General features: G+C 46.9%; 1 protein-coding gene across 1 annotated transcript in view; it reads right to left on the bottom strand.

Moving 5' to 3' along the window:
• Positions 1 to 16,274: 16,274 nt before the first annotated feature.
• Positions 16,275 to 24,187, bottom strand: part of EFNB2 (ephrin B2) — a 49,353-nt gene continuing 41,440 nt past the window's right edge. Inside the window, exons 3-5 of the mRNA XM_065901959.1 lie at positions 23,107 to 23,199; positions 22,259 to 22,372; positions 16,275 to 19,965 (exon numbers count right to left, since the gene is read on the bottom strand). Of these exons, the coding sequence (XP_065758031.1) occupies positions 19,577 to 19,965; positions 22,259 to 22,372; positions 23,107 to 23,199 (596 nt within the window). The 3' untranslated portion in view covers positions 16,275 to 19,576. The remainder of the gene's footprint in view (positions 19,966 to 22,258; positions 22,373 to 23,106; positions 23,200 to 24,187) is intronic.

Genomic DNA, 24,187 nt, shown 5'->3' on the forward strand with positions numbered 1-24,187 from the left:
TCACCACACTTAGTTACACACACTTTTTTCCTTCTTGTGGTGAAAGCTTTTAAGGTCTAGTCTCTTAGCAACTTTCAAGTATGCAATGTGCATATGTATGTGCTCAGGCGCTCACTTGTGTCCAACTCTTAGCAAGCCCAAGGACTGTAGCCCTCCAAGCTCCTCTGTCCATGGGATCTCCCAGGCAAGAACATTGGAGTGGGTTGTCATTTCCTACTCCAGGGGATCTTCCCAACCCAGGGATCGAACCTGCATCTCCTGCTTTGGCAGATGCATTCTTCACCACTAGCACCACCTGGGAAGCCCCACGCATGCAGCACAGTAAATTTACTCAGTAAAGTTCAGTCGCTCAGTTGTGTCCGATTCTTTGCGACCCCATGGACTGCAGCATGCCAGGCTTCCCTGTCCATCACCAACTCCTGAAGCTTGCTCAAACTCATGTCCATCGGGTCAGTGATGCCATCCAACTATCTCATCTTCTGTTGTCACCTTCTCTTCCTGCCCTCAATCTTTCCCAGCATCAGGATCTTTTCCAATGAGTTGGCTCTGGTTCTTCGCATCAGGTGGCCAAAATTTTGGAGGTTCAGCTTCAGCATCAATCTTTCCAATGAATATTCAGGACTGATCTCCTTCAGGATGGACTGGTTGGATCTCCTTGCAGTCCAAGGAACTCTCAAGAGTCTTCTCCAACACCACAGTTCAAAAGCATCAATCTTTGGCTCTCAGCCTTCTTTATGGTCCAACTCTCACATCCATACATGACCAGTGGAAAAACCAAAGCTTTGACTATACAGACCATTGCTGGCAAAGTAACGTCTCTGCTTTTTCACATGCTGTGTAGGTTTGCCATGGCTTTTCTCCCAAGGAGCAGGCGTCGTTCAATCTCAGGGCTGCAGTCAATGTGCACAGAGGCGCAGGTTTGCCTCCCTCTTAAGCTCCTTTAAGCTCCCTTTAGTGGGTGGCTGCCGGGGGAGTGTGATATGGGTTCCTCAAGTCCTATCGATGATCAGGAGCTCATCATGCTTTTTCCTGCCTTGGCTACAGCTGCCCCAAAACATCTCCTCCTTGGGGCCAAGTTACCCGTGAGAGGGGCCCGCGGTGCTGCCGACCCCATGGAAGAGTCTGCTGCCTGTGCTGGTCGGAGCCGTCCCGTCAGGGCCCGCGTGGCCTTCTGGGGCGCTCCCGGCTCACTGCCCGGTGGGTGGTCAGCAGGCTGAGATGTTTCCTGAATTGAAGCGAGGCCTTGGGCTCTCACCAGGCAGCACAGACTTCAGTCACATTGCTCTTCTTCTCTTTCTTAAATATTCTTTTATTTATCTGGCTGCACCAGTTCTTAGCTGCAGCACACAGGATCTTCCATCTTCATTGCATACAAGATCTTCCATTGCAGGCCCTTGGGAACTAATTCCCTGCCCAGGGATCAAACCCAGGCCCCCTGCATTGGGAACGCAGTCTTAGTCACTGGGCCGCCAGGGAAGTCCCAAACTACTCTTCCAATTGGTACATTGCTTTGATTTTGGCCGCTTGCCCAGGACTTTGACCGGAGCGTGTGAGGGTTAGGCCAGGGGCCTCCAGAGGGGGCAGACTGTCACGGGCGGGATCAGGCCTCACCGGGACCTCAGGCTGGGGCCTTGGACCAGATCGCCGAGCCACATCTCGTGCTGGTTTGCTGACAGTCCCTCCCCAGGACGCTCCTCGGCTCATCGCAGACATAAGCCAGCGCCCCCGGCCCTCCAGCTGCCCTAGACAGGACCGCACCCTGGGGTGATGATCACGCCTGGGCCCGGCACCACCTCATGCTGGCGTGATGAAGCAGCATCCTGGAACCAGCCTCCAGGGCCCCGCAGGTCAATTAAACAGAGAACAGAGTCGGCGGAGGCTTTGGAGGAGCGCTTCATAACAGACATGGAACTTGTGGTTTCTGTAAAGCGAAGCCTTGCCAATATTCTTCTCATTGGCATATTGTGCTAATAATTGATGGTTTGGAAGCCATGTCGGTTTGTAAGTTGGTAAGTTGATTGTTAAGCGCTGTGGGAGCTTCTGACTTGCTATTACGTTTAAGTGCAATTTTTAATGGTTGCCTGATTTTTAATGCGGCTTCCCTGGTGACTCAGATGGTGAAGAATCTGCCTGCAAGGCGGGAGACGTGGGTTCAATCCCTGGGTAGAGAAGATCCCCTGGAGAAGGGAATGGCAACTCACTCCAGTTTTCTTGCCTGGAGAATCCCATGGACGGAGGAGCCTGGACGGCTACAGTCCATGGAGTTTCAAAGAGTTGGACACGACTTAGTGACTAACACAACAACAATTTTTAATGAGAAGCATAAGGTAGCAAGAGCATTCATCCTCAGCTCTGATTTTTAAAATCATTATGTTGTTCAGCTGAAACTAATATATTTCAGTTATGTCTCCATAAAAAGTAGATAAATAACTGTATCTTTACAAATTCACTGAATCTGCCACATGGAAATATAGCAATAAGAATAGCAATAACATCTGTCAATCTTTCTATAGGCAAAATGATTCTTTTGAATTTTATTTTGGTCAGACTGTGAGTCATATGGGATCTTAGTTCCTTGACCAGGTCTCAAACTCGTGCCCCCCGAATTGGAGCCTCAACCACTGGACACCAGGCAAGTCCCAACAACATTATTTTAGGAAATTTCCTTTTTTATTATATTAACCCATCTGCCGTCATGATGACTCTATGAGATTGTTACTTTCAGTTTCCCCACTTTACAGGTGGGAAAGCTGAGTCCGGGGTCCATTTAGAAACCTGTACTCATTGCGAGCCAAGATTGAAGAAATATAACCATGTGGATGCAAGAATATTTCTCTTGGATCACAGCTCTGATGGCCTTCCCTTAACGCCCATCTTATCTTGAACTCTTTTTGAAAACTGTAAAACTCCTTTATCAGTGATTTTCAAATTGTGGGTTTTGATCCCATAGGAAATCGGGAAAAGTTGCAAAATAAACGTATTGAGTTAGACTTGTTGTTGTTGTTCAGCCTTCTAGTTCATACTTTATTGTTTTTCATTGTTCTTGTACACTGAAACCTAAGCTTATTAACTCAAATGGAAGAAGTAATGGTGTATAATAAAACTGTCAAATATAGAGACCTCCATACCTCCATATAAACAGACATAGCAAGACTAAAATCTTCCATTTCCTATGATACTGAAGGCAAGTACATAATATGGGCTTTATATAAAATTGTGAAAGTGTAATTTGGTATATTTATGCTGCCCAGGTGGCACTGGGGGTAAAGAACCCACCTCCCAATGCAGGAAATGAAAGAGATGTGGGTTCGATCCCCGGGTGGAGAAGATCCCCTGGAGGAAGACATGGCAACCCACTCTAGTGTTCTTGCCTGGAGAATCCCACGGACCGAGGAGCCTGGCGGGCTCTTCAGTCCATAGGGCTGCAAAGAGTTATAAAGAACAGACTTTTGGACTCAGTGGGAAGGAGAGGGTGGGATGATTTGAGAGACTAGCATCAAAACATAAGCATGACTGTATATAAAAATAGATAACCAGTTCGAGTTTGATTTTTTTAAATGAAATAGAACAAAAGGTATGTAAAAAGCAGATTGCATCTCAAGAGTGAATGTTTCATGAAACTTTCCTTCAGTTGTGTGTGTGTGTGTGTGTGTGTGTGTGTGTGTGTGTGTGTGAAGTAACCATATGATTGCGTTGCAATGGAAAGAAATTCACAAACTGTGTGACCAGCCTGCACTCAGCCCGGGACAGCACTGTGAGACTTCTTGCTGAATTAACTGGACCTTGCCTGAAAATGCTCAACTGGTTCCTTACGCTGATCTGAGCTCAGGTATTCTACCCCTTTGCCTCTGGAGCACAATGACAGCTGTTTGTCCTGGTAAGAGCCAAGCGTATTATCTTCATGGCAGGAGTTAAACACAGAACCCCAAGAAATGAAGCCACACACACAGCATGACTCGCTTACGATGGTGATCGCAAGGGAGCTATGGCAACTGGCTCCTCTTCTGCCCTTTTCCCTCGCATCGCCCCTCCTGAAAAGATCTGCACCGGCACTTAGCCTAAAGTGACTCTCACTAAACCGGCAGCTAGATCCTGGCTGTTTGGAGCCTTTGTAAATGTCATTTACTGGTGGTCAAGGTTCCAGGAGCAGCAGCCCTTACAGAGACCCTGTCTCACCCTCCCTTGGGTTACAATTAGGAGCATCCTTACCAAGGTTTGAAAGCTTCTTGGTGATTGGCTAAGCCATCTTCATCCTGTATCCCTTCTACTTCTGGTTTCGAAGTTGGCATGGTTGCCGTTTATTGCTTCTTTGTTGAATTTGCCAGACTTCGCTTCCAGTGTAGGCAGACATTTTGAAACATAATTTGGACAGAGTTATTTTTAAAATATAATTAATAATTACTTGAACTTAGACAGCATATTAAAAGGCAGAGACATTACTTTGCCAACAAAGGTCCATCTAGTCAAGCCTATAGTTTTTCCAGCAGTCATGTATGGATGTGAGAGTTGGACTATAAAGAAAGCTGAGCGCTGAAAAATTGATGTTTTTGAACTGTGTTGTTGGAGAAGACTCTTGAGAGTCCCTTGGACTGCAAGGAGATCCAACCAGTCCATCCTAAAGTCCTGGGTGTTCATTGGAAGGACTGATGTTGAAGGTGAAACTCCAATACTTAGGCCACCTGATGCGAAGAGCTGACTCATTGGAAAAGACGCTGATGCTGGGAAAGATTGAAGGCAGGAGGAGAAGGGGATGACAGAGGATGAGATGGTTGGATGGCATCACTGACTCAATGGACATGGACTCCGGGAGTTGGTGATGGACAGGGGGGCCTGGCGAGCTGCAGTTCATGGGGTTGCAAAGAGTCGGACACGACTGAGCGACTGAACTGAACTAAACTGAAAGAAAATGAATAAGAAGTAATCCATAGCATAATACATAGCATGCTTTGAGACTTGCTGGCTTCATCATCCCCAGAGAGCTATGCTAAAGAACAAAAAGCATCCTGAAGGACAGAAAGCGTTGTGTCCTCTTAAGCTGTATTGCTTCAGCCTGATGCTGAAGCCTGATGCAACCTGACCCTCATACATTCTCAGGACCCAGAAACTTCTCTGGCTGTGCCGGACCCATCAGTGACACAGGCTGTTCACATGCCAGCCCTTTGTGGGAATAACCTTGTGACTGTGTTTTTGTTACGTATTTATCACAAAATTTGCAAGTATGAGTCACTGGCAGAAAATGTCCAAGGAAATTCCCAGCCATTATCAGGTTGGGAGATATGGAAGACTTATATACTCTTGGCCATGAGAGCACCTTCCTGTCAAATCCCCCCCAAACATTTGATGCTGCCATCCAGACAAACAGGGTAAAACCTCTTCCTGAGTCGCATTTCTCATCAAACTCTTCATTTTTTGCCTTCGTAACAGTAACTGCCTGCATTTCATCAGCTCACATGCTATTATTCATCGTGCTGTTCACACATGCTCTTCGACTACGACACACCTCTTGCAGTCATTGGCTCGTTTCAGTCCTATGCAGTACTTACTATGACTACGGCCATTTTATGGGGAGAAAACAGAGTGCTGCAAGGCTTTCCGAGGATTCACGGAAGCTCGTGACAGCAGGGCTTTTCTGAAAGATCCCTTTTTACCACGTTCCTCGGACCACAATTTGGGTTGAATAGTCAGGTCCCGCCTGGCAGATCCTACACAATGCAGGGAGGGGAACATCCCCGGGGTGAGCACCATCGCACCCAGCTGCACACCCCTGGATTCCAAACTCAGGGGGAGGCCGCCCTCCCAGCTCAACCTGCTCTTCTCGCAACGTGATCTTTCCCTAATGTGTTTTGCTAATGCTCTGTTTCAGCCTCCCGTCGCTCAGATCCACGGAGCGCAAGTCCTGTGAGCTCCTTCCCAGCCTGTGGAAACTGGCAAAACAGAATGGGAAAGAGCCCAAAAGAAAACAAACAGGCCTCGTGTTCTCTCGGTTATCACCATTAGCTATGGATTGTGTGTGTGTGTGTGAAACAGTTGAAAGACTCACCCAGTCTCTAATGCCTCTGAAAAAGTTGGGAATGTTCATGGCATGCAAAAGAGGAGAGAAGGAAAGAAAAATGATTATGTTTGTCCTCACTGTTCTAAGGAACCATGGCCAAAACCAACCCAACTTCTGGACAGGGAAACACATAGTTTGAATGTTACAGAGAAGCTTTTCTTGCCAAAAAAATAATTCTGTATTGACTTGCTACGAGCCGGTTTTTGTTGGGAGAAACAAGAAAAACAGGGGCATTGTCTTCAGAAGGCCCGAGTTAAATAAACCATGTGTTTCCTGAGCAAAACCTTCTCACTTGTAGAAACCGCTCATCAGATTAGGCGGCTGAAATGTGGGAGTGGAGGAACCGAGATACAGGGCGACGTCAGTGGGTGTGGTTCCAGCCAGAGTGAAGTTGGCAGCGTCGTGATGGACAGAAGGGATCTGGGCAAGGAGGGCCAGCCCGCTTCACCGGGAGGAGGATGGGCAAATGTTTAGTGTCTTAACAATTGCTCCCTAAGGAGAAGGTACTTTAAATACAGCCACACAGGAGCAGAAAGAAGAAGGGCATTAAACTCGTTCAGAACCAACATCGTTGTCTTGCTAAGAGCTGATCCTTTTGCGCGCCCCTCTGTGTAAAGTTTATGTTTCTGAATCATCTGTAACTCGGGCAGACAGGCGAGGCCCAGGTGAATATTGAAAAGGCCTGGAGATGAAGTGTTTGCCCATAAACGGAGACTTTTGACAACGAGGACCAGCTTTACTCATTGTAAAGCGGACTACTACATAGGCAGTTCGATCTAGGGAGTCTGAGATCTAAGTTCTCGCTCTGATAATGCTGTTACTTCTGTCGTGTCCGACTCTTTGTGACCCCGTGGACTGTAGCCCACCAGGCTCTTCTATCCATGCAATTCTCCACGCGAGTATACTGGAGCGGGCTGCTATTTCCTCCTCCAGGGGATCTTTGTGACCCGGGGATCAAACCCACGTCTCCTGTGTCTCCTGCATTGGCAGGCGGGTTCTTTAACAGCTGAGTCATAGCCCAGGCATCTTCTTACTAGGAGCAAAATATGTCTCCTTACATTGTGATCATAAAGCAAGACTGACGGTTCTGGGCCCTCTAGAAGGTACAGCATCCTATGTAAATATAAATATGCATATTTGTATGTGTGATATTTCTAATTCCCAGAGCTTGGCACCAAAGCAATATTTAGTGCCTTAACAATTGCTACCTAAGGAGAAGGTACTTTAAACACAGCCCCACATGCAAGCAGAAAGCTCCTGGTGGTATTAATCTTTCTCATCCCATTTGCCTCTTGCAGGTTTTAAAGCTCATCACAGAGGAAAAATGTAAACAAACTAGGGGAAGGGAGGCAATGGAGTGGAGCAGAAGTTGTATATTCAAGTCAGAAAAGAAAAAAAAGAGGAAGGTAATTGGAAGGCAATCTGGCAGTATTTATCAACATTTCAAATGTGCATTGCCTTTTGTGCAGCAATTTCGCCACTAGGAATTTACCTTATGGGTATACTTGGAAAAATACCGCGAGATGGTGAGGATATATAAATTAGGGTAGGTGAGCACGAACACCCCCCGCTCTCCAGATCTTCTGGCTTACCACGTAAATTTGAGTCATCACATGCAGAGCACAGTCACGCAGACCAGCAGGAGGCTCTGCTCCATGCGGTCACTCGGGATCCAGGCAGACCAGACCCAGCCTCCACCGCCTTGGAACTCTGCCCCCTGGAACCTATGACATCCCCGTCGCGACAGCCGGGGAGGAGGGAAGCATGAACCCCTCACCTGCTCTTCTGTCCTTCATGCAGCATCCCCATTGCCGCCCATTGCCTTCGGCCTAATTGCAAATAAAGCTGAGAGAAGCACAGGAGTATGTAATTACCCAATGAACCCCACTGTCCCTGCTGATAACCAAGAACTACACGTGATGTATTGTGTGTCCAAGCTTAAAAACCAAATTTTGCTAGTGGCCAATGGTTTAAATAAGCTGTGATATATTATAATGTGATTGTTTAAAAAATGAATCTGTACATTCTAATAAGGAAAGACCTCCTAGATGTATTATTTAGCAAAAAAAGAAAGAAAGAAAACATGAACAATTGTGCAAAGTGTGATCTCTAAAGACATCATTTAGAGAATGCACATATGCAAGTATATACATACAGTGTTTTCCTAAACAGACAGACAAGATTCTGTTCATGATGGTTGCCAAGAAGAATGAAGGAAGGGTCAGGAAAAGAAAGATAATTTTTGCCAGTTGCAAGCACAGTACTGATTTTATTTAAAATAATAAAGATAAAAAGATAAACACTAGGTAATAATATTATGAAATTCTTAGTTTTCTCAAGATTGATCATGGTACTTTGGTTCCACGAGGGGGGAATCTTCTGTTATTTTAAATATTTTCTTGGCCTTGCTGCGCAGCACATAGGATGTTAGTTCCCTGACCAGGGATCAAACCCACGACCCTTGCACTGGAAGCTCGGAGTCTTAAGCCCTGGACCGCCAGGGAGGTCCCAGGTTTCTCTCTTCTTAGATGCTGAGAGGTGAAAGGAAATGTCCTGAGGTCTGTGCATCTGCAGCTGCTGCTAAGTCGCTTCAGTGGTGTCCGACTCTGTGCGACCCCATGGACTGCAGCCCACCAGGCCCGCCCCCCGTCCCTGGGATTCTCCAGGCAAGAACACTGGAGTGGGCTGCCATTTCCTTCTCCAATGTGTGAAAGTGAAAAGTGAAAGTGAAGTCGCTCAGTTGTGTCTGACTCTTAGCGACCCCATGGACTGCAGCCCACCAGGCTCCTCTGTCCATGGGATCTTCCAGGAAGAGTACTGGAGTGGGGTGCCATTGCCTTCTCTGCGTGAAGTCTACAACCACTTTCAAACGCTTTAGCCGAAGAATCGTGTGCACGCGCGCACACACGTGGCCACAGAACACACACTTATGTGCAAATGTGAATTGTTGAATCTGCATGGTAGATCCATGGCAGTTTACTGTTCCGGTCCTTCAGCTTTTCTGTATATCTGAGGATTTTCAAGGTAAAAAGCTAAAGAAAATGAAATGATTAAAAAGCTTAGCACTTTAGGACAGAGAGCTTCAGAGATCTCCCGTCTTCCTGATGTAGGCAGCATTCACAGGTTGCCGTATTAAAACATCAGAAATCAGGCATCAAAATCTGAAATCAAGACACACCACAGAAAGAGTGGAGACCATGGTCTGACGGAAGGAGCTCTCTGAAAGGATTTCTGTTCAGGCCTAGGAGAAGCTGGGAAACCTTGGTAAGGGTAATGAGACTCTTCCAACTGCTTCATTGCTATCATAGTCATGGTACCTCCTTGGCTGGAGATGCTGCTTGAAAACTTCGGTTGCCTTATATCAAACCCTTTTCTGGAATCTATTCTTCAAGTTAACCTAAAGGAGACTTAAAAACAGTGCAGGGAGATGGAAAGTCCAGTGACGGTAACTCATTCTCTCCTGCGTCCTTGAGGTGGTGGTGACTTACGAGAAGGTGTGTCCCTGCAGAACATCCTCGGGGAGGCAGCAAAGCTGCCATCCCAGTGGCTGGCGGCCTCTCTCCGCATCCCGAAGGATGCTACACACCACACAGACTCTTACCCGTGGCGTTCCACGCAAACTGCGGTGTTTCCCACATTCAGCAATCCGATCCAGCCAAACCCTGTCCCCACGGCGCAGAGCTGAGGGGGCAGGAGAGAAGTAACCGTCACGGGCTATCTTCCATCCTCCGACAAGACGAATGGTAACTTCCTCTTTGAATCTTGACACTCGTGCTCCTAGAAAGAGCATGCGTGGTGCAATCTTGTCTTTTCGTGACCACAGTATGGAGGAATCCATGTGTGACGTGTGTCATTGATGACAGTGAGATCTGTGTAAGAGAATTAAAGGAGTCGGTGGTTATCTTTTCTTCTCTCCATTACAAGGAGAGAAGTTAAAAGGCAGAGCCCTGGTCTCGACAGGAGGAGGTCTGTGTCTTCTCTGCTAAAAACCTGCTGCTGCAAGAAACTCTGGAGGTCAGTCTGGCAAGCATCCCAGATCCTCAGACTTCATTTTTTTTCCTGCTGTTTTTGAGCTCAGCGCTAACTACTGTTAGCAGACAGAGAGCTCTCTGCAATTCTTTCCTCAGAACTAGCTACAAGAAAACTACCAATTATAGCCAAGAAACAGTCTTTCAAATACACATACACATTGTAATGTGGGCTGGAAACCAATTGGAAACGTTTTGATTTGCCCTTTAAGGCCAGAGGCAAGCGCTTGAGGCAGACTCTGAAGATGTTTTGAAGAACCGTTACACTAAATTTAGCATCTGAACCAGCCTGTTGGCATATATGTAATGAAAGATTTAAAAGGAAAGAAATGTAACCCACAGTAACAAAGACATAGGCTGCTAATGGACAAATACTTCTTACAAAAGATGCTCTGGGAATAAATCATAGAGTGGTTATTAGAGTTGTTACTCCTCTCTTTACACCTGTTTGAGATGCTTCATTTTTACTTGTGAAACTTTTGAATTGCTGACTGGACTCTGAGCTCCCTAACAGGAGGAATCTTCTGATTCATGTCGTCATTTCCAAGGCTTAGGGCCCCGCCTGGCATATGTTAAGTGTTAAATAGATTCGTGATGGGTAAGTGGGCAAGTTAAATGTGTGTGTTTGTGTTCAGTGGACAGAAGCTTCTAGACTTGTGTAGAGTCTACTGGGCCCCTTGTTAGCAGTCCAATAAAAAGGATCTCTCTAAGGATGCTGAAGTCACTGCTAATTCTGTTTCTATGTCATGATTATTCACTCCGGATAACTACAGAGATAATAGGTTTTGATTTGTTGTGTTTTATAACCTACACATCAAAATGGGATGCACAGAATTAAGTTAAACCTTATGAGTGAGTGTTCCAAAAAACCCACTTTCAGATGGCTGGTCTCGGAGGAGGAAGGAAGAGCTATGCACTTTGGCTGGAGCAGGGTGGCGGGGGCAGGTTGAGGGTAGAGGGAGTGGGGAGTGGAATCCTGCACGGAACCAGAAGCTCCAGACAGGTGTCCCCAGTTGTGGGAGTTGTATGCATTCTCTCAGGCAAATGGCACTTCATCAGAAGGATGTGAAGAAACCCAAACGCAATAATTGACACATATAAAACAAAGAAGTTTGCGGCGATGTTTGTAGAAACCTCTTACAGACTCAGCATCTTGAACAACGTGCAGATTGCCAGGATGACAAAGGGACCAAAAATCTTATAGACTCGAATGAGAGCTGTCGCAGGACCTTTTCCTGTGTGTTCCTGTTACTTTTCTCAGCTGATATTCCTGGAGCCAGACATTATTCTCGGCCCCCTTTTTGGTCTCCCTTTCATGATGCCTTAATGAGGCTACTGTACAAAAACGATACACCTCAAAGGCATCTCCAGATTTCAGTCGATTCTAAGCAGTTTTCTTTGACGACCATTATCTCCTCTACTGTTCTTGAGTTTTTAAAGATAGAGTCGCGGATGGCTTTAAAAACAAAACACACAAAAACTCTGTGATGTCTTTATTATGCATGAATGATACTTAGGGAATAATAGTGCTCTTAACAACCAAAAGATGTTCTTCAGTCAGGTAATTCTCTGCCACAGACTACAGAATCAGAGGTGTAAATAAAAAAGGAGATATTAATAATAAAGACGTGTTCCAGCAACCAGCATGGAAAGAATGAACTACTGAGCAAGTTAATCTCAAGTACAAGGAAAACAAAGTGAACCTGGGCTCAGTTAACTGGTGGAAAAGAACATGGCCAATCGCTACCACATTGGCTGGCCCCTAGTGAAATCTTTAAATAGAAGCTGGGAGCCTGCTCAGAGTGACCTGACAATGTTTTTAAATAAAGAAAAAAAAAAAAAAAAAGATTTACAGGCATGCCTTGTTTTCCTGAGCTTAGCTTGATTGCCTTTTTTTTTTTTTTTTAAATCAAATTGAAGATTTGGGCCAACCCTGTAGTCAGCAAGTCTGTTGGAACCATTTTTCCAACGGCATCTTCTCACTTGGTGACTCTGTGTTACATTTTGGTAATTCTTGCAATATTTCAAACTTTTTCATTACGATTATATTTGTTACGGTGATCTGTGGTCAGTGATCTTTGATGTTACTGCTGTAACTGTTTTGGCATTTTTTAGCAACAAAACAATTTTAAAAAATTAAGGTCTGTACATTTTAAAAAACATAATGCTATTGCACACTTACTAGATTCTGTGTGTGCATGCTCAGTCACTTCAGTCATGTCTGACTCTTTGCAACCCCACAGACTGTAGCCCACCAGGCTCCTCTGTCCGTGGGATTGTCCAAGCAAGAATACTGGAGTGCCTGGCCATGCCCCCCTCCAAGGGATCTTCCTGACCCAGGGATCGAACCTTCATCTTCTGCTTCTCCTGCACTGCAGGCAGATTCTTTACCACTGGGCCATTGGTGCTAGACTGCAGTATAGTGTAAGTATAACTTTTTTATATGCACTGGAAAATCAAAAAATTCACATGACTTGCCTTTGTTGCAGTATTTACTTTGTTTTGGTCCGGAACCAAACTCGAACTATCTCTGAGATGTGCCTGTTTTTTAAAATTACGGCTAAAAGGCTGAACACACAAGAGCAGGGCTCCCAGTTCAATCAGTGTGTGAGACTGTTAGAGGTTGGATCTTTCTGAGTTTTAACGGCAGGAAGGGGTGGCGAGCTGCTGAGCTCAGAGCCGGAGGTGGACTCTGGACAGTGGCGGGGGGAGCGGTCAAGTGCAGCCCCCAGGGGGGTGGGGTTTGACTGCCAGCAGTCTTCAGAGCTCTGCCTGTGGGGTGCCAGGATAAATAGGAGCTTGCCCTGAGGTCCCTTTGTAGAGAGACTGACAGCTTTGCTGCAAATCCTGTAAAAAGCTGAAAGCGACCTTCAGTGTGCTGGAGACACGCCTCTCACTTTACAGGTGAGGCCGCTGGGGCGCGGAGCACAAAGCAATTTGCTCAAAGGCCATGGAGTCAGTGGCAGCAGAGACAGAGCAGGAAGCCCGTCTTACTTTCATTCATTTGACACATTTATCGACTATCTACAATTGTCCGTGAACTGTGCGGGTATCCTTATTTCTCAGGTCACACACTTATGTCTGTAGAGATTTTTTTTTGAGGAGTTCGGTTGTTTTTTTAAATGTGTGTGTGTGTATTTGTTGTTCAGTTGTGTCGGACTCTCTGCAACCTCCTATGACTGTAGCCCACCAGGCTCCTCTGTCCATGGGATTCTCCAGGCAAGAACCCTGGAGTGGGTTGCTACTTCCTTCTCCAGGGGATCTTCCCAACCCAGGGATCGAACCCAAGTCTCCTGCATTGCAGGCAGATTTTTTACTGTCTGAGCCACCAGCGAAGACCCCCCTCTTAAAAAAAAAATATATATATATATATATATATATATACACACACACACACACAAATATAATTAGCTTCATGTGAAGAATTGTTTCTAAGAGAGTCTGTTAGTTCATTTACCATGGTATAAAATCCTTGAAGTGAATACATTTTCAGCTTTGGAGGCACACTTCCATCACTAAAAAGTGAATTCATCTATCTGTACTTTGCTAGAAAAAAAAGACAATATTTTAACCTCCCCTGGATCATTGGTAAACGCTTCACTACCCGGAAGTATGAGGTAGGAAATACAGAAAGAGGAGATGTTTGGGAAACACAGAAATTGTGTCATCAAGGGCATCTGTTGCGCAAATATCACAAACGTTATCCCAAATTCACTGAAAACAGGAACAGAAGACCATCCTGGGCCTTTGGATGCAGGCGCAATTTTGCCTCCCGTTGAGCCACCTGAAGACCTCTTTTCTACCCAACCAAAAGGAGGCAATCAGTCTTTTGTACGAACATTAGCAGTCAGTCTTACTCCTCTGAATTTTATTTAAGTTTTCCTCTTCCCCCGATCCTTCTCTGGGCTGGGGCCACACCAAGTCGCACGGCCAGAGACTGATCTTTTATTTCATTTTTTTCTCATTTCCACTGTGGACCTTTATCACAGGGTTTGAATGGACAGCTGCTTTACCAAAAACGAGACCGACAACAGTGAAAGTCGTTCCGAAGAGTCGTCAGCTGGCCGGACAACACTTGGGGATACAAGGCAGGGAAGTCGCAACCGCGGGCTTACCTTTCAAACAGGACGCAGGGCTCCTGCTTTTGCAACCTCTGCGAGGAGTTTCTGTATGCGACATTCCTTCTCTCTGATCGAGAAGAACAACAACGGTTGGGCACATTTTATTTTTCTCAGTTGAGGCTGGCTTAGTTTGGGAAGGATGGTTTCAAAAACAAAGTGGCAGAAACAGTACTGTGCAAGTGACCACTGAAACTGTGTCAGAGGTCGCAACGCCAAGTTGAAAAGACAGGATTTTGCCGTTGATTTCTTTTACTCACACTGATCATTTGTGATCGGGGCTGAACATTCAGCTGGGGGACGTGGCTGTAAACTGTGCCCGAATCTTGGATTTGCACTGGAGAGGCAGTGAAATAACCTGATCGGCCAGATGAAGCTACCATTCAAGCACCACCTGAAACTGCGGGCCTCCGGAGAATTTTGTTTCTGATTTTTGGAAAGAGAGCATTTACTCGACAAACACGCCTTTAGTCCAAGTCTGCTGGGCCAAGGCTGCAGACGCAGACTTTCATGACAGTCTCCTGAGGGGCTCCTGAAACACTCAGATTCTTCATTTGCTGCGGCCGTGGTCTGGGGCAAATCACCGTGGGCTGCAACGATCTCTGGCTCCTTACTTCAGGGGCCCCTTCTCATCCTCTCAACCTTAAAGGCTTCACCCCTCAAGGCAAGGGTTAACCAGAGTTAATACAGCCAGTGAGGGCTTCCGAGGTGGCTCGGTGCTAAAGAAACCTCCTGCCAGTGCAGGAGATGCAGGTTCGATCCCCGGGCAAGGAAGATCCTCTCACTCCAGTGAGGCTCTGGAGTCCTGGCCACTCACTCTTGCCTGGGAAAGACCATGAACAGAGGGGCCTGGTGGGCTGCAGTCCAGGGGGTCACGCGGAGTCAGACACGACGGAGAAACTGAACGCTCACGCGCTGCATAGTCCCAGCGTAGCTGGAGAGCTGAGCCCTTCGTGGTAGCCAGTCGCCTTCTGGCTTGACCACAGCTCTGCCCCCGGAAATCGAAGGATGACCACGGTGGGGGTCTGATGATCAATCCTAAGACCGCAAAGACCACAGGATCAGGGAAGACACTCGGGCAGCAGGCACCCTCCCCAGGAGGCGCACGGCAAGCGGGGCTGAAGCTAAACTCACTGCTGGCCTCTGTCCGGCATCACAACACTCGCTTTCACCCTAGATACGTTTTCACAAAGAACATTTGACGGTTTCCCTCCTCCTGGGATTATTTTGTGAAGGAAAGGGGAGCAAACTGCTCTGTTTGAATGGAAACCAGATCAATCCAGAACTAAGGTTGGCATAAAGTCCTTCTTCTGGGTCTTTCCTGGTGGTCCAGGGGCTGGCTAAGACTCTGTCCTAATGCAGGGGGCTCCGGTTCCAGGTAAGTTATGGGCTTCCCTCATAGCTCAGTCGGCAAAGAATCTGACTGCAATGCAGGAGACTGGGGTTCGATCCCTGGGTAGGGAAGATCCCCTGGAGAAGGAAATGGCAACCCACTCCAGTATTCTTGCCTGGGGAATCCCATGGACAGAGGAGCCTGGCGGGCTACAGTCCATGGGGTCGCAAGTGTCAGACACGACTGAGTGACTTTCACTTCATTTCAATTCCAGTTTGATCCCTGGTCAGGGAACCTGATTCCACTTGCTTCAACTAAGAGCCCGCACGCTGCGACGAAAGGTCCTGTGAGCCACACCCAACACCCAGTGCAGCCAAATAAATAAACAAAAATATTTTTTAAAAGTTTCTCTTCTCACGGCTGTTTTCACACTGCAGGTCAAAGTGCTCAGGATGAAGAGGAGACCATATAACACTTGACACTAAAACGTGAGTTCAAAAGTTTTACGGGGAAGCCAAGGGGCTCATGCACCAGAATGGGGCAAGATGAGCCTTTACATCGTGCACGCCGCCTGGTTTGAAAAATGGGCGCGTGCACGCCTGTGGGCAGAAGGGTTTGGGTAACTGCAATCACAGAGAAACATGGGAGGCAAATTAAAATAACCAACAAAAAAGAAAGCCAAAGGAAAAGAAAACAAGCAGGAAAGGAAAATACTTTGAAGGCGCTTTTTCCATAGGAAAAAAATATTTTATTTTTTTAAGAACAAATTCAGTTTGAAACAGGTTTGGAACGTGACTTCATTGGCTGGGGGCTAACTGCAATGTGGAACTAAAGCAGATCAAAAAACCTATGACAGGCTATCAAAATAAAACAAAGGAAAGAAAAAATATTTATAACTCAAGCATAATACTGTGTTACTTACAAATTGGACAACGAAATTTTAAATAAATATTCATGGTACATAATTACGGCACAAATATGCAGCAATTTGGCAACCTTTTATACCATTTTTTTCCTCATTACAGTGCAAAGGGGAATGACACTGCCGTTTAACAAGCTGTAGCTAAATACATTGCAAAATTCAGATTTTATACAAAACATCTTGCTTAGACTTTATAAAAAACCAACATTGCTCTATGTACACAATCTGGGTAAGAAAAGCCATTTCTGTCTTGTTTTTCATGTGTATTTTTATTAAAAAGGTGAATAAGGCTACTGTAACACCCCAAATCCATATACAGTAAAATCTGAACTTATTTACAGCATCTTCACTTAAACATTATGGTGCAAATTCCAAAGTCAGGTGACTAGGGATGAGAATACAAGGAAGGCATTTACAGTAACTTTCCAAAGCTGAACCAACTTCAGACAAAGGGACAGTTGGTAGATTGTCATATTCTGCACCACACACCAAACAGACGCACAGACTACTTGTCAACTGCTTGCAGGCAACTCCTCATCAACTCATCTGATTTTTTTTCACAGTTTAGCACATCCTCAAAATGTAGCCAACTGACGACACGCACCTTCGATTGCATTAAAATCTGACTGTTTCCCATTTTTCCCCTTCTTGCCCCTCTCCCCCATCCTAAAGGTCAATTTTTGATGGCTTACAAGAAAACCTTTTATGAATGCACATACAGGAGAGGCCAGGGTGATGGAAAGAATTACATATGTACTGTGGCTGGTCACCATGGCAACCTTCCACAGAACTATGATATAGATATATATAATATATACTGTCGATATATATTATACATATATGTACACATGTATACCACACACCCACTCACACAAACACACACGCACTTTGGACCAACATCATTTTCAGGTTCAGGAAGTAGAAAGAAGAATTTCTGTGACAACTCATTTTTGCAGGTATTCACTGGAGGTTTGAGAACCTTAAAAATGCTGTTGCTTCATTTCTTTTTTTTTTTCCTCCCAATTCAGAAAGCAAAGTGTTACCATAGTAACGGGACTATGTTAAAGATGTCTATTTTGCATAGCACATAAAAAGTAGGTTTCCTGTTTACTCGCTTCTTTTCCCAGTAGGGAAGGGGCGAGGGGAGGGGGGGGAGAGGAAGGAAGGGGTCAGGCTGGACTTTCAGCTGAAGCCCCCTCGACGTGACCCGGTGGATTCTAGCGAACACTTCAGCCCATGAGGCGAGGGAAAACACAGCACAGAAACTAAAGGCCAGCACATCTTCTCATTGTTGAAAACACGATGCAGTGAACACTGATTTCCTGGTATTTGGGGCTTGCACTTCCTAATCTACGGTGACGTGACATGCCTTCAGAGGATTGGTTATTTTTGTGTTTGCTCCCATTATTGTTATTTTTGGAGTAATGTCGTTTTTCCCAGAAGTAGCAGTCCAATTAAAACAAAACAAAACAAAAAACCACGGAGCGTTTGAGACCACTTAATCGTCACAAATGAGTTTCACATCTTCTGGTGTGGATTGTGTGCAATCTTAAAATATATATTAGTAAAACTCTTTCACTTTATATCCCTTGTGTTCTATATACCTATTATAAACACACCCTACCTTCCTTCCCCCTCGGCATCATCGTTTGGGCCCTCAGGACTCCTAGGAGGGTTGCCGTGTGTGTCTCACCCTGACAGGGTACCAGGGACTGCAGTCTCGCTCAGCACCCACCCCTCGGCCCCAGGCCAGGACGGCCCCGCCATAAACCGAAGTGTCACAAGGCGCGATGAGGAGCGGGGCGGCAGGGGAGGGGCGATGAGGGGGCGGGGGGATCTGACCTTCCTTAAGGATATGAAGATGCCTTAATAATGTCAATGATGATGGAATTACAGCCCGTGTGACCTTTGGCTTTTTAAACTGCTAGGTCAGATTTGGCTCTCTGCTAAAGGCTCTCCCTGTGTTAATAAAATATGATAAGTATAGCAGCTGGGTCCGCTTTAAACAACATCCGAAGCAGACCGACGACTTCCCTACAGCTTCACAGCTGTACGTCTATTGCCAGTACCAAGAAAGTCCTGCCCGAATCACCCTTCTCTCCAAGCCTGGTCCTCTACCAACAATGCCCCTTCGTTCCACCCGGCTAGAAAGGGACTATTTATTTCTTTTATTTTTCCTGTGCATTGCTATTTGATAAGAGTGATTCCTTCAAATGCACCCTAATCTACTGTGTGTGTCGTTGTGTCTCCTACTTGCCTCTTAAAAATCTTAGCAGAACCAAAGTGCTGTGCTCCCTAATTGGGGCTTTCCCTTCCCAAATCTTGTTTCAGAGGCGGCAGCACAGAACCGCCTTTGTAGACAGCGTTTGCGTCTCCCCCCACGCCCCCCTTCTCAAGAAACTCCTCCTCTTCCTGGGCTGACAGCCGAGCATCTAGCTGGAAGGCTCCTTTTTACCCGCAAACGCCATTCCTATCAACGTATGACCCCTTCCGCTGCGGCTGTTGTGGCAAAAGGATGGAGTAGGAGACGCCCACCGTTAGTGTCCCATGAGTGATGCGAGTGTGGCGTGGGGGAGGGAATCTCGGGTGAAGGCCTGCAGAGCCCTGGATGACAGAGCGTGTGCAACAGTGAAGACTAGAAGCCAGCGGTCTCCCAAGGCCTCACGCAGCCAGAGTCTGTGCGACAAGTCCGGGGTGCAGCTCAGGGGTGAGGGGTCGGGGGTCCCGCCCGAGCAGAGGGCGGCCCCGCCAGGCCCGGCGACCCAGGGGCCTGGGATGCTCCCAGCTCTCGCTCCCGCCCACCAGCCGCTCGGTCTCCCGGCTCCTGCGGAGGCCCGCGGGCGCGCACGCTCGTGGTACCCAGTGGTACCGGGAGGAGGGGAGGGCGGGGCGCGCGCGCGCATCTTCTACGCGAGTCTTCCGACGGCCGGGGCGCATCCTCCGTCACCGCGGCCGAAACGCTACAGACTAGAAGGCTGTCCGACTCCACGGGGCTCTTCCGAGAAGGGGTGTCCCCGCTCCCCGCTGCGCGTCAGTCCGTCGCAGACACAGGGGGTCTCGGACCCTCGGCGGGCAGCAGCGGGGACAGTAAGTTTCCTCCGGAAGCGAAGGCACCGCCGAGGCTCAGACCTTGTAATAAATGTTCGCCGGGCTCTGCGGGGGCATCTCCTGGACTATGTACACCGGATGCCCGTAGTCCCCGCTGACCTTCTCGTAGTGGGGGCAGAAGACACTGTCCGCGGTCCTTAGCGGGATGATGATGTCGCTGGGCTCCGAGCCGTTGTTGTTGCCGCCGCGCTTGGGCGTGGCCAGCGTGCTCAGCGACAGCGTGGCCGTGTGCTGCGGCGAGTGCTTGCGGTGTCGCCGGCGGTACTTGAGCAGCAGGACCACCAGCGTGATGATGATGACGATGAAGATGATGCATCCTGAAGCTATCCCTGCGAATAAGGCCACTTCGGAACCGAGGATATTGCTCCCAGAATGTCCGGCGCTGCTACCGTCTGTGCTGGAACCTGTGGGGAGGATGGGGACAGGGAGAGCGGTCAGAAGCGTCACCGCTGGGCGGGGTCCTCGAGCGCTGCTGGGGTAAGGGGGGTGTGCCCAGGTGGGAAAACTCAGCGGGGGGCCAAACACTTCCCTGGCAGCTAGACCCTGGTAAACCAATCACCTCGTTTATTAGCCAAATGCAAGGGTAAATCAGAAAATTGGAATTGACCAACCACTGCTATATATATAAACTAGAAAACCAACAAGGACCTACTGTGGGCTTCCTTGGTGACTCAGAAGGTAAAGAACCTGCCTGCAATGCAGGAGACCCGGGTTCCATCCCTGGATCCGGAAGATCCCCTAGAAGGAAATGGCAACCCACTCCAGTATTCTTCCCTGCAAGAATCCCATGGATAGAGGAGCCTAACGGGCTACAGTCCAAGGGGCTGCAAAACATCAGACACCACTGAGCGACTAACAATACAATAAAAGAACCTACTGATAGCCCAGGGAATGACACTCAGTATTTTGTAATAACTTTAAAGGAAAAGAATCTGAAAAAGACTATATATGCATACCTGGATCACTGTGCTATACACTTGAAACTAACACGACATGGTAATTACGTTTTGTTTAGTCACTAAGTCGTGTGAGTCTTTTCCGACCCCATGGACTGTAACCCACCAGGTTCCTCTGTCCATGGGATTTCCCAGGCAAGAATACTGGAATGAGTTACCATTTCCTTCTCCAAGGGATTTTCCTGATCCAGGGATTGAATCTGTATCTCCTGCATTGGCAGGCAGATTTTTTTTTTAAACCAATGAGCCACTACTGTACTTCAGTTAAACAAACAAACAGTCAAATGCAAACTGCAGAAGCCAGCCCTGGGCGGGGAGACGGGACTCCAGGTGGGGCTTTGATGCTGCTCCCAGACTGCTCCATTGCCCTTCCATACATCATCGTCCATCAGCCGCGAGAACGGGCTGTGACAGGCAGCTCTTGATCTTGCCCCATGTCTCAGCCCAGGTCAGCCAGCCTGCAGCCACCACAGGGCGCAGGAAAGCAAGTGGCCAGGTCTTCAGGTCGGCGTCTGCCGCTCAGGTGGCCCTGCTCTTGTACCAAGTTTTTGGTGGGAATCTCCAAATCGCCTGTCATAAAGGACAATCCCCGCCTACCCTGCAAACCGCCTGTCATTAAAGGCAAGCCCCGCCTACCCTGCAAACCGCCAGTCACTAAGGACAAGCCCCGCCTACCCTGCAAACCGCCTGTCATTAAAGGCAAGCCCCGCCTACCCTGCAAACCGCCTGTCATTAAAGGCGAGGCCTGCCCACCCGCAGAATGGCGGGAGCGCTCGCGAAGAGGCATGGGGCCTGGGAAAATGTTCAAACCGTAACTCGTTTGTATTACTTGATTTACACTTAAAATATATCTGGAAGGCAGTAGAAACTCTCACACGGAACAGACTGCCAACCCAAATGTTAAGCATTAGAAAACTGCCTGGCATCATTATATTATCCATTTATCAGCTTGTCATAAGAATTTGACACATCTTGTCATTGAAAGTTAGAAATAACAACTTCCCTCCTTGACGCTTGGAAAGAGGTGGAATATTGCTACAGAGGCTAAATTCGCGCGACTACCAACCAGACGTGCGGATCTTTAATACGGAACGGCTGACGTCTGCTCAGCGACCACCACGTAACAAGTTCATTCGAGTGGTAACAAACACAGCTATTTGCTCAAAGACTGCTAAAAAAGCGAAGTTACACAACAGTATCTAAACTTTTGCCAGGACTCCCTTTAATATCTCATTTTACACTGAATTCATGGAAAGAAAAATAAAATTGACGGAACCACGAAAAACGAAGCATTGTGCAATATTTTAAGACGTTACCATCTTAAATGTAGAAGAGGATCAATCAGGCTCTCTGTGGATTAGATATAATTAGATGAGGCATTAGAGCCTTAATTATATATACATTAACACCGGCTTGAAGCTAGTGTTGCAACCAGCATGATAAAGTGTCAGCCAATGAAAATAACTTTGATCTGAAAGAGCAGTGCTAATAATTGGCACTTACATTTGATGGATTCTGCTCTCTTGAATCTAAGACTTTTGTGGCAGTGAATTACTGTATTCTGATTGGGTGATTAATAACAACTAACCGAGAGCAAAGATTACTGCCTGCGGGAAGAACAAGTATGTTCTGGGGCAGAAGTACCCGCGCTCTGGTACTCCCCCGAGTGTGACACCGTAAGTGTGATACACAGTAAGAGCGGTCCACGCAGGCTAGACACACACGAGCCACGCTGCTGTACCTGAATTTGGTTTGACAAAGGGACTTGTTGTTGAACTTCTTCCATTTGTACCAGCTTCGAATTCTGGCCGTCTCGTTGGATCATTATGCCTGGTTGACCCAGCGGAACTTGCATCTACATGAAAGACAAGCAGTTACTTACGGCACAGAGATCTGACGCGATCTACCTTTAGGAGCAGGATCTAAATCTCAAGAGGCACGAATAGCAATGAACATAAGATTCTTTATGCAAAGTACTGTGAGATGCAAGAATATAATTTTCCTTTGAAAGCACAACGGTTCTACTAGTTACTTCAGAGGTTTAGCTAGTGAGGCCATCTGTGGAAACTATAGGGATTCTTGCATTTGGCAGGCAGAACATTGCAGATGACATTTTAATTTAACTGAGCGAGTTGACTGACTACTACCCCAATTTCTAATTAGAAGAATAATTCTCTCTACACAAGAGGTCATCTCTGTGTGAAAAGGCCCAGTGAACACAAGTCTTCCATAGACAAGAGGCAGAGATGGGCAAAATGGCAGAAACTTTAATTTACATTCTGGATATTTTAATTGCGAACCAAAGGGGGTGTTTTGCTTTGAAGAAGGAAAAGTTTATCTTCAGATACAGACATGGCCATAGACACTGAACCTGGCTGACCTCAACTTTTAGAAGTGTCTCCAATAAAAAGAAGTGGGCTGCATCAACTTAAGGAAGTCGGTCAGTGGCTCGAGGTGCGCAGAAAGGTTTGCTTTGGAAACTAAGCTGAAGAGTGAGTGGAGGCGCGTGTGCGCAGCCCTGGGGGCAGCCATACTAGCTGGGGGCCCAACCAGATCAGAGGCTCCGTGAATCAGCAGACGGTTTTTTACCTTGTCCAACTTTCATGAGGATCTTCATGGCTCTTGTCTGGCACACCCCTCCCTCCTGGTTATCCAGGCCCTCCAAAGACCCATTTGATGTAGCTGATCAAAAATAAAATGGACAAAACAAAAAAATAAAGAAAAAATCAGGAAATCAATAAGCCAAGTTTACATGAACATGAAATGTCTGAAAACAATTTGGAAAATAAGAATTCACTCTTAGTCACAGGTTTGCTGAAAGTATGGGATGCTGAAAGGCAAAACGAAAAAAATAAAGAAACAAAGAGCGATGGATGTCATCCACACTGCCGCGCGTATGACCTCTGGTGTCCAATGGGCTTAAGCGCTTTCCCCTCCCTTTATAATCAACGGATTTTGCCTGAGTCTGTAGATAAAAAGAGCGGCATCTTCCAAAAGCTGACTATTTTGGAGTTCAGCCTCCAAAGAGCAGTACAGTAAATACGGTAATTTCAAACCGCGGTAATCATCACCCAGCACCTGCTTCCTCTACTACTGATTTCCTGCCTCAAGAACAATTACCTTGATGCTCCCTGATTGTCAAGCGTCCAAGTTCTATAAACACTCAGGAGAGGAGACTCCCACGCCCCTTTTTCTTTCCCCAGCCTTTCTGGCGCTTAAGAGGTTGTACTAGAATTCGCATCTTCCAGTCCTAGAGTTTTGCTATCATTTTGTACTCGACCCGAATGAACGGATGTGCTTTGCCCACCACCATCGACCTTGGTCAGACTCATCAACCAGACTCCCTGGTGCAGAACTCTGGATGGACAGAGGGACCCACACGTGCCCACTGCTCTGAGTCACCCGGGCAGCTCGGGACATAAGGCAAGGACTTGGTTCAGGCCCCCCAGCTCGATTCCCTTTCCACCTCGAGGAGGAGGGGAAGGCAGGATGTTTAACCATTCTCAGTGTCTCTTTTTTCTCAACAGTCCATGCCCTACTCTATTTGAAGACAAAGGTCTATCTCTTTAGGACAGTGAGTTCTCTGAACAGCATTGTAACTAAAGCTGAAAAAAGACAGGCTGTTATGCTAGCTAACTTGCTGAGGGACAGGATTTAAATTACAGGTCAA

Source organism: Muntiacus reevesi, chromosome 11 (assembly GCF_963930625.1).
Source record: "Muntiacus reevesi chromosome 11, mMunRee1.1, whole genome shotgun sequence".
Lineage (NCBI taxonomy): Eukaryota > Metazoa > Chordata > Mammalia > Artiodactyla > Cervidae > Muntiacus > Muntiacus reevesi.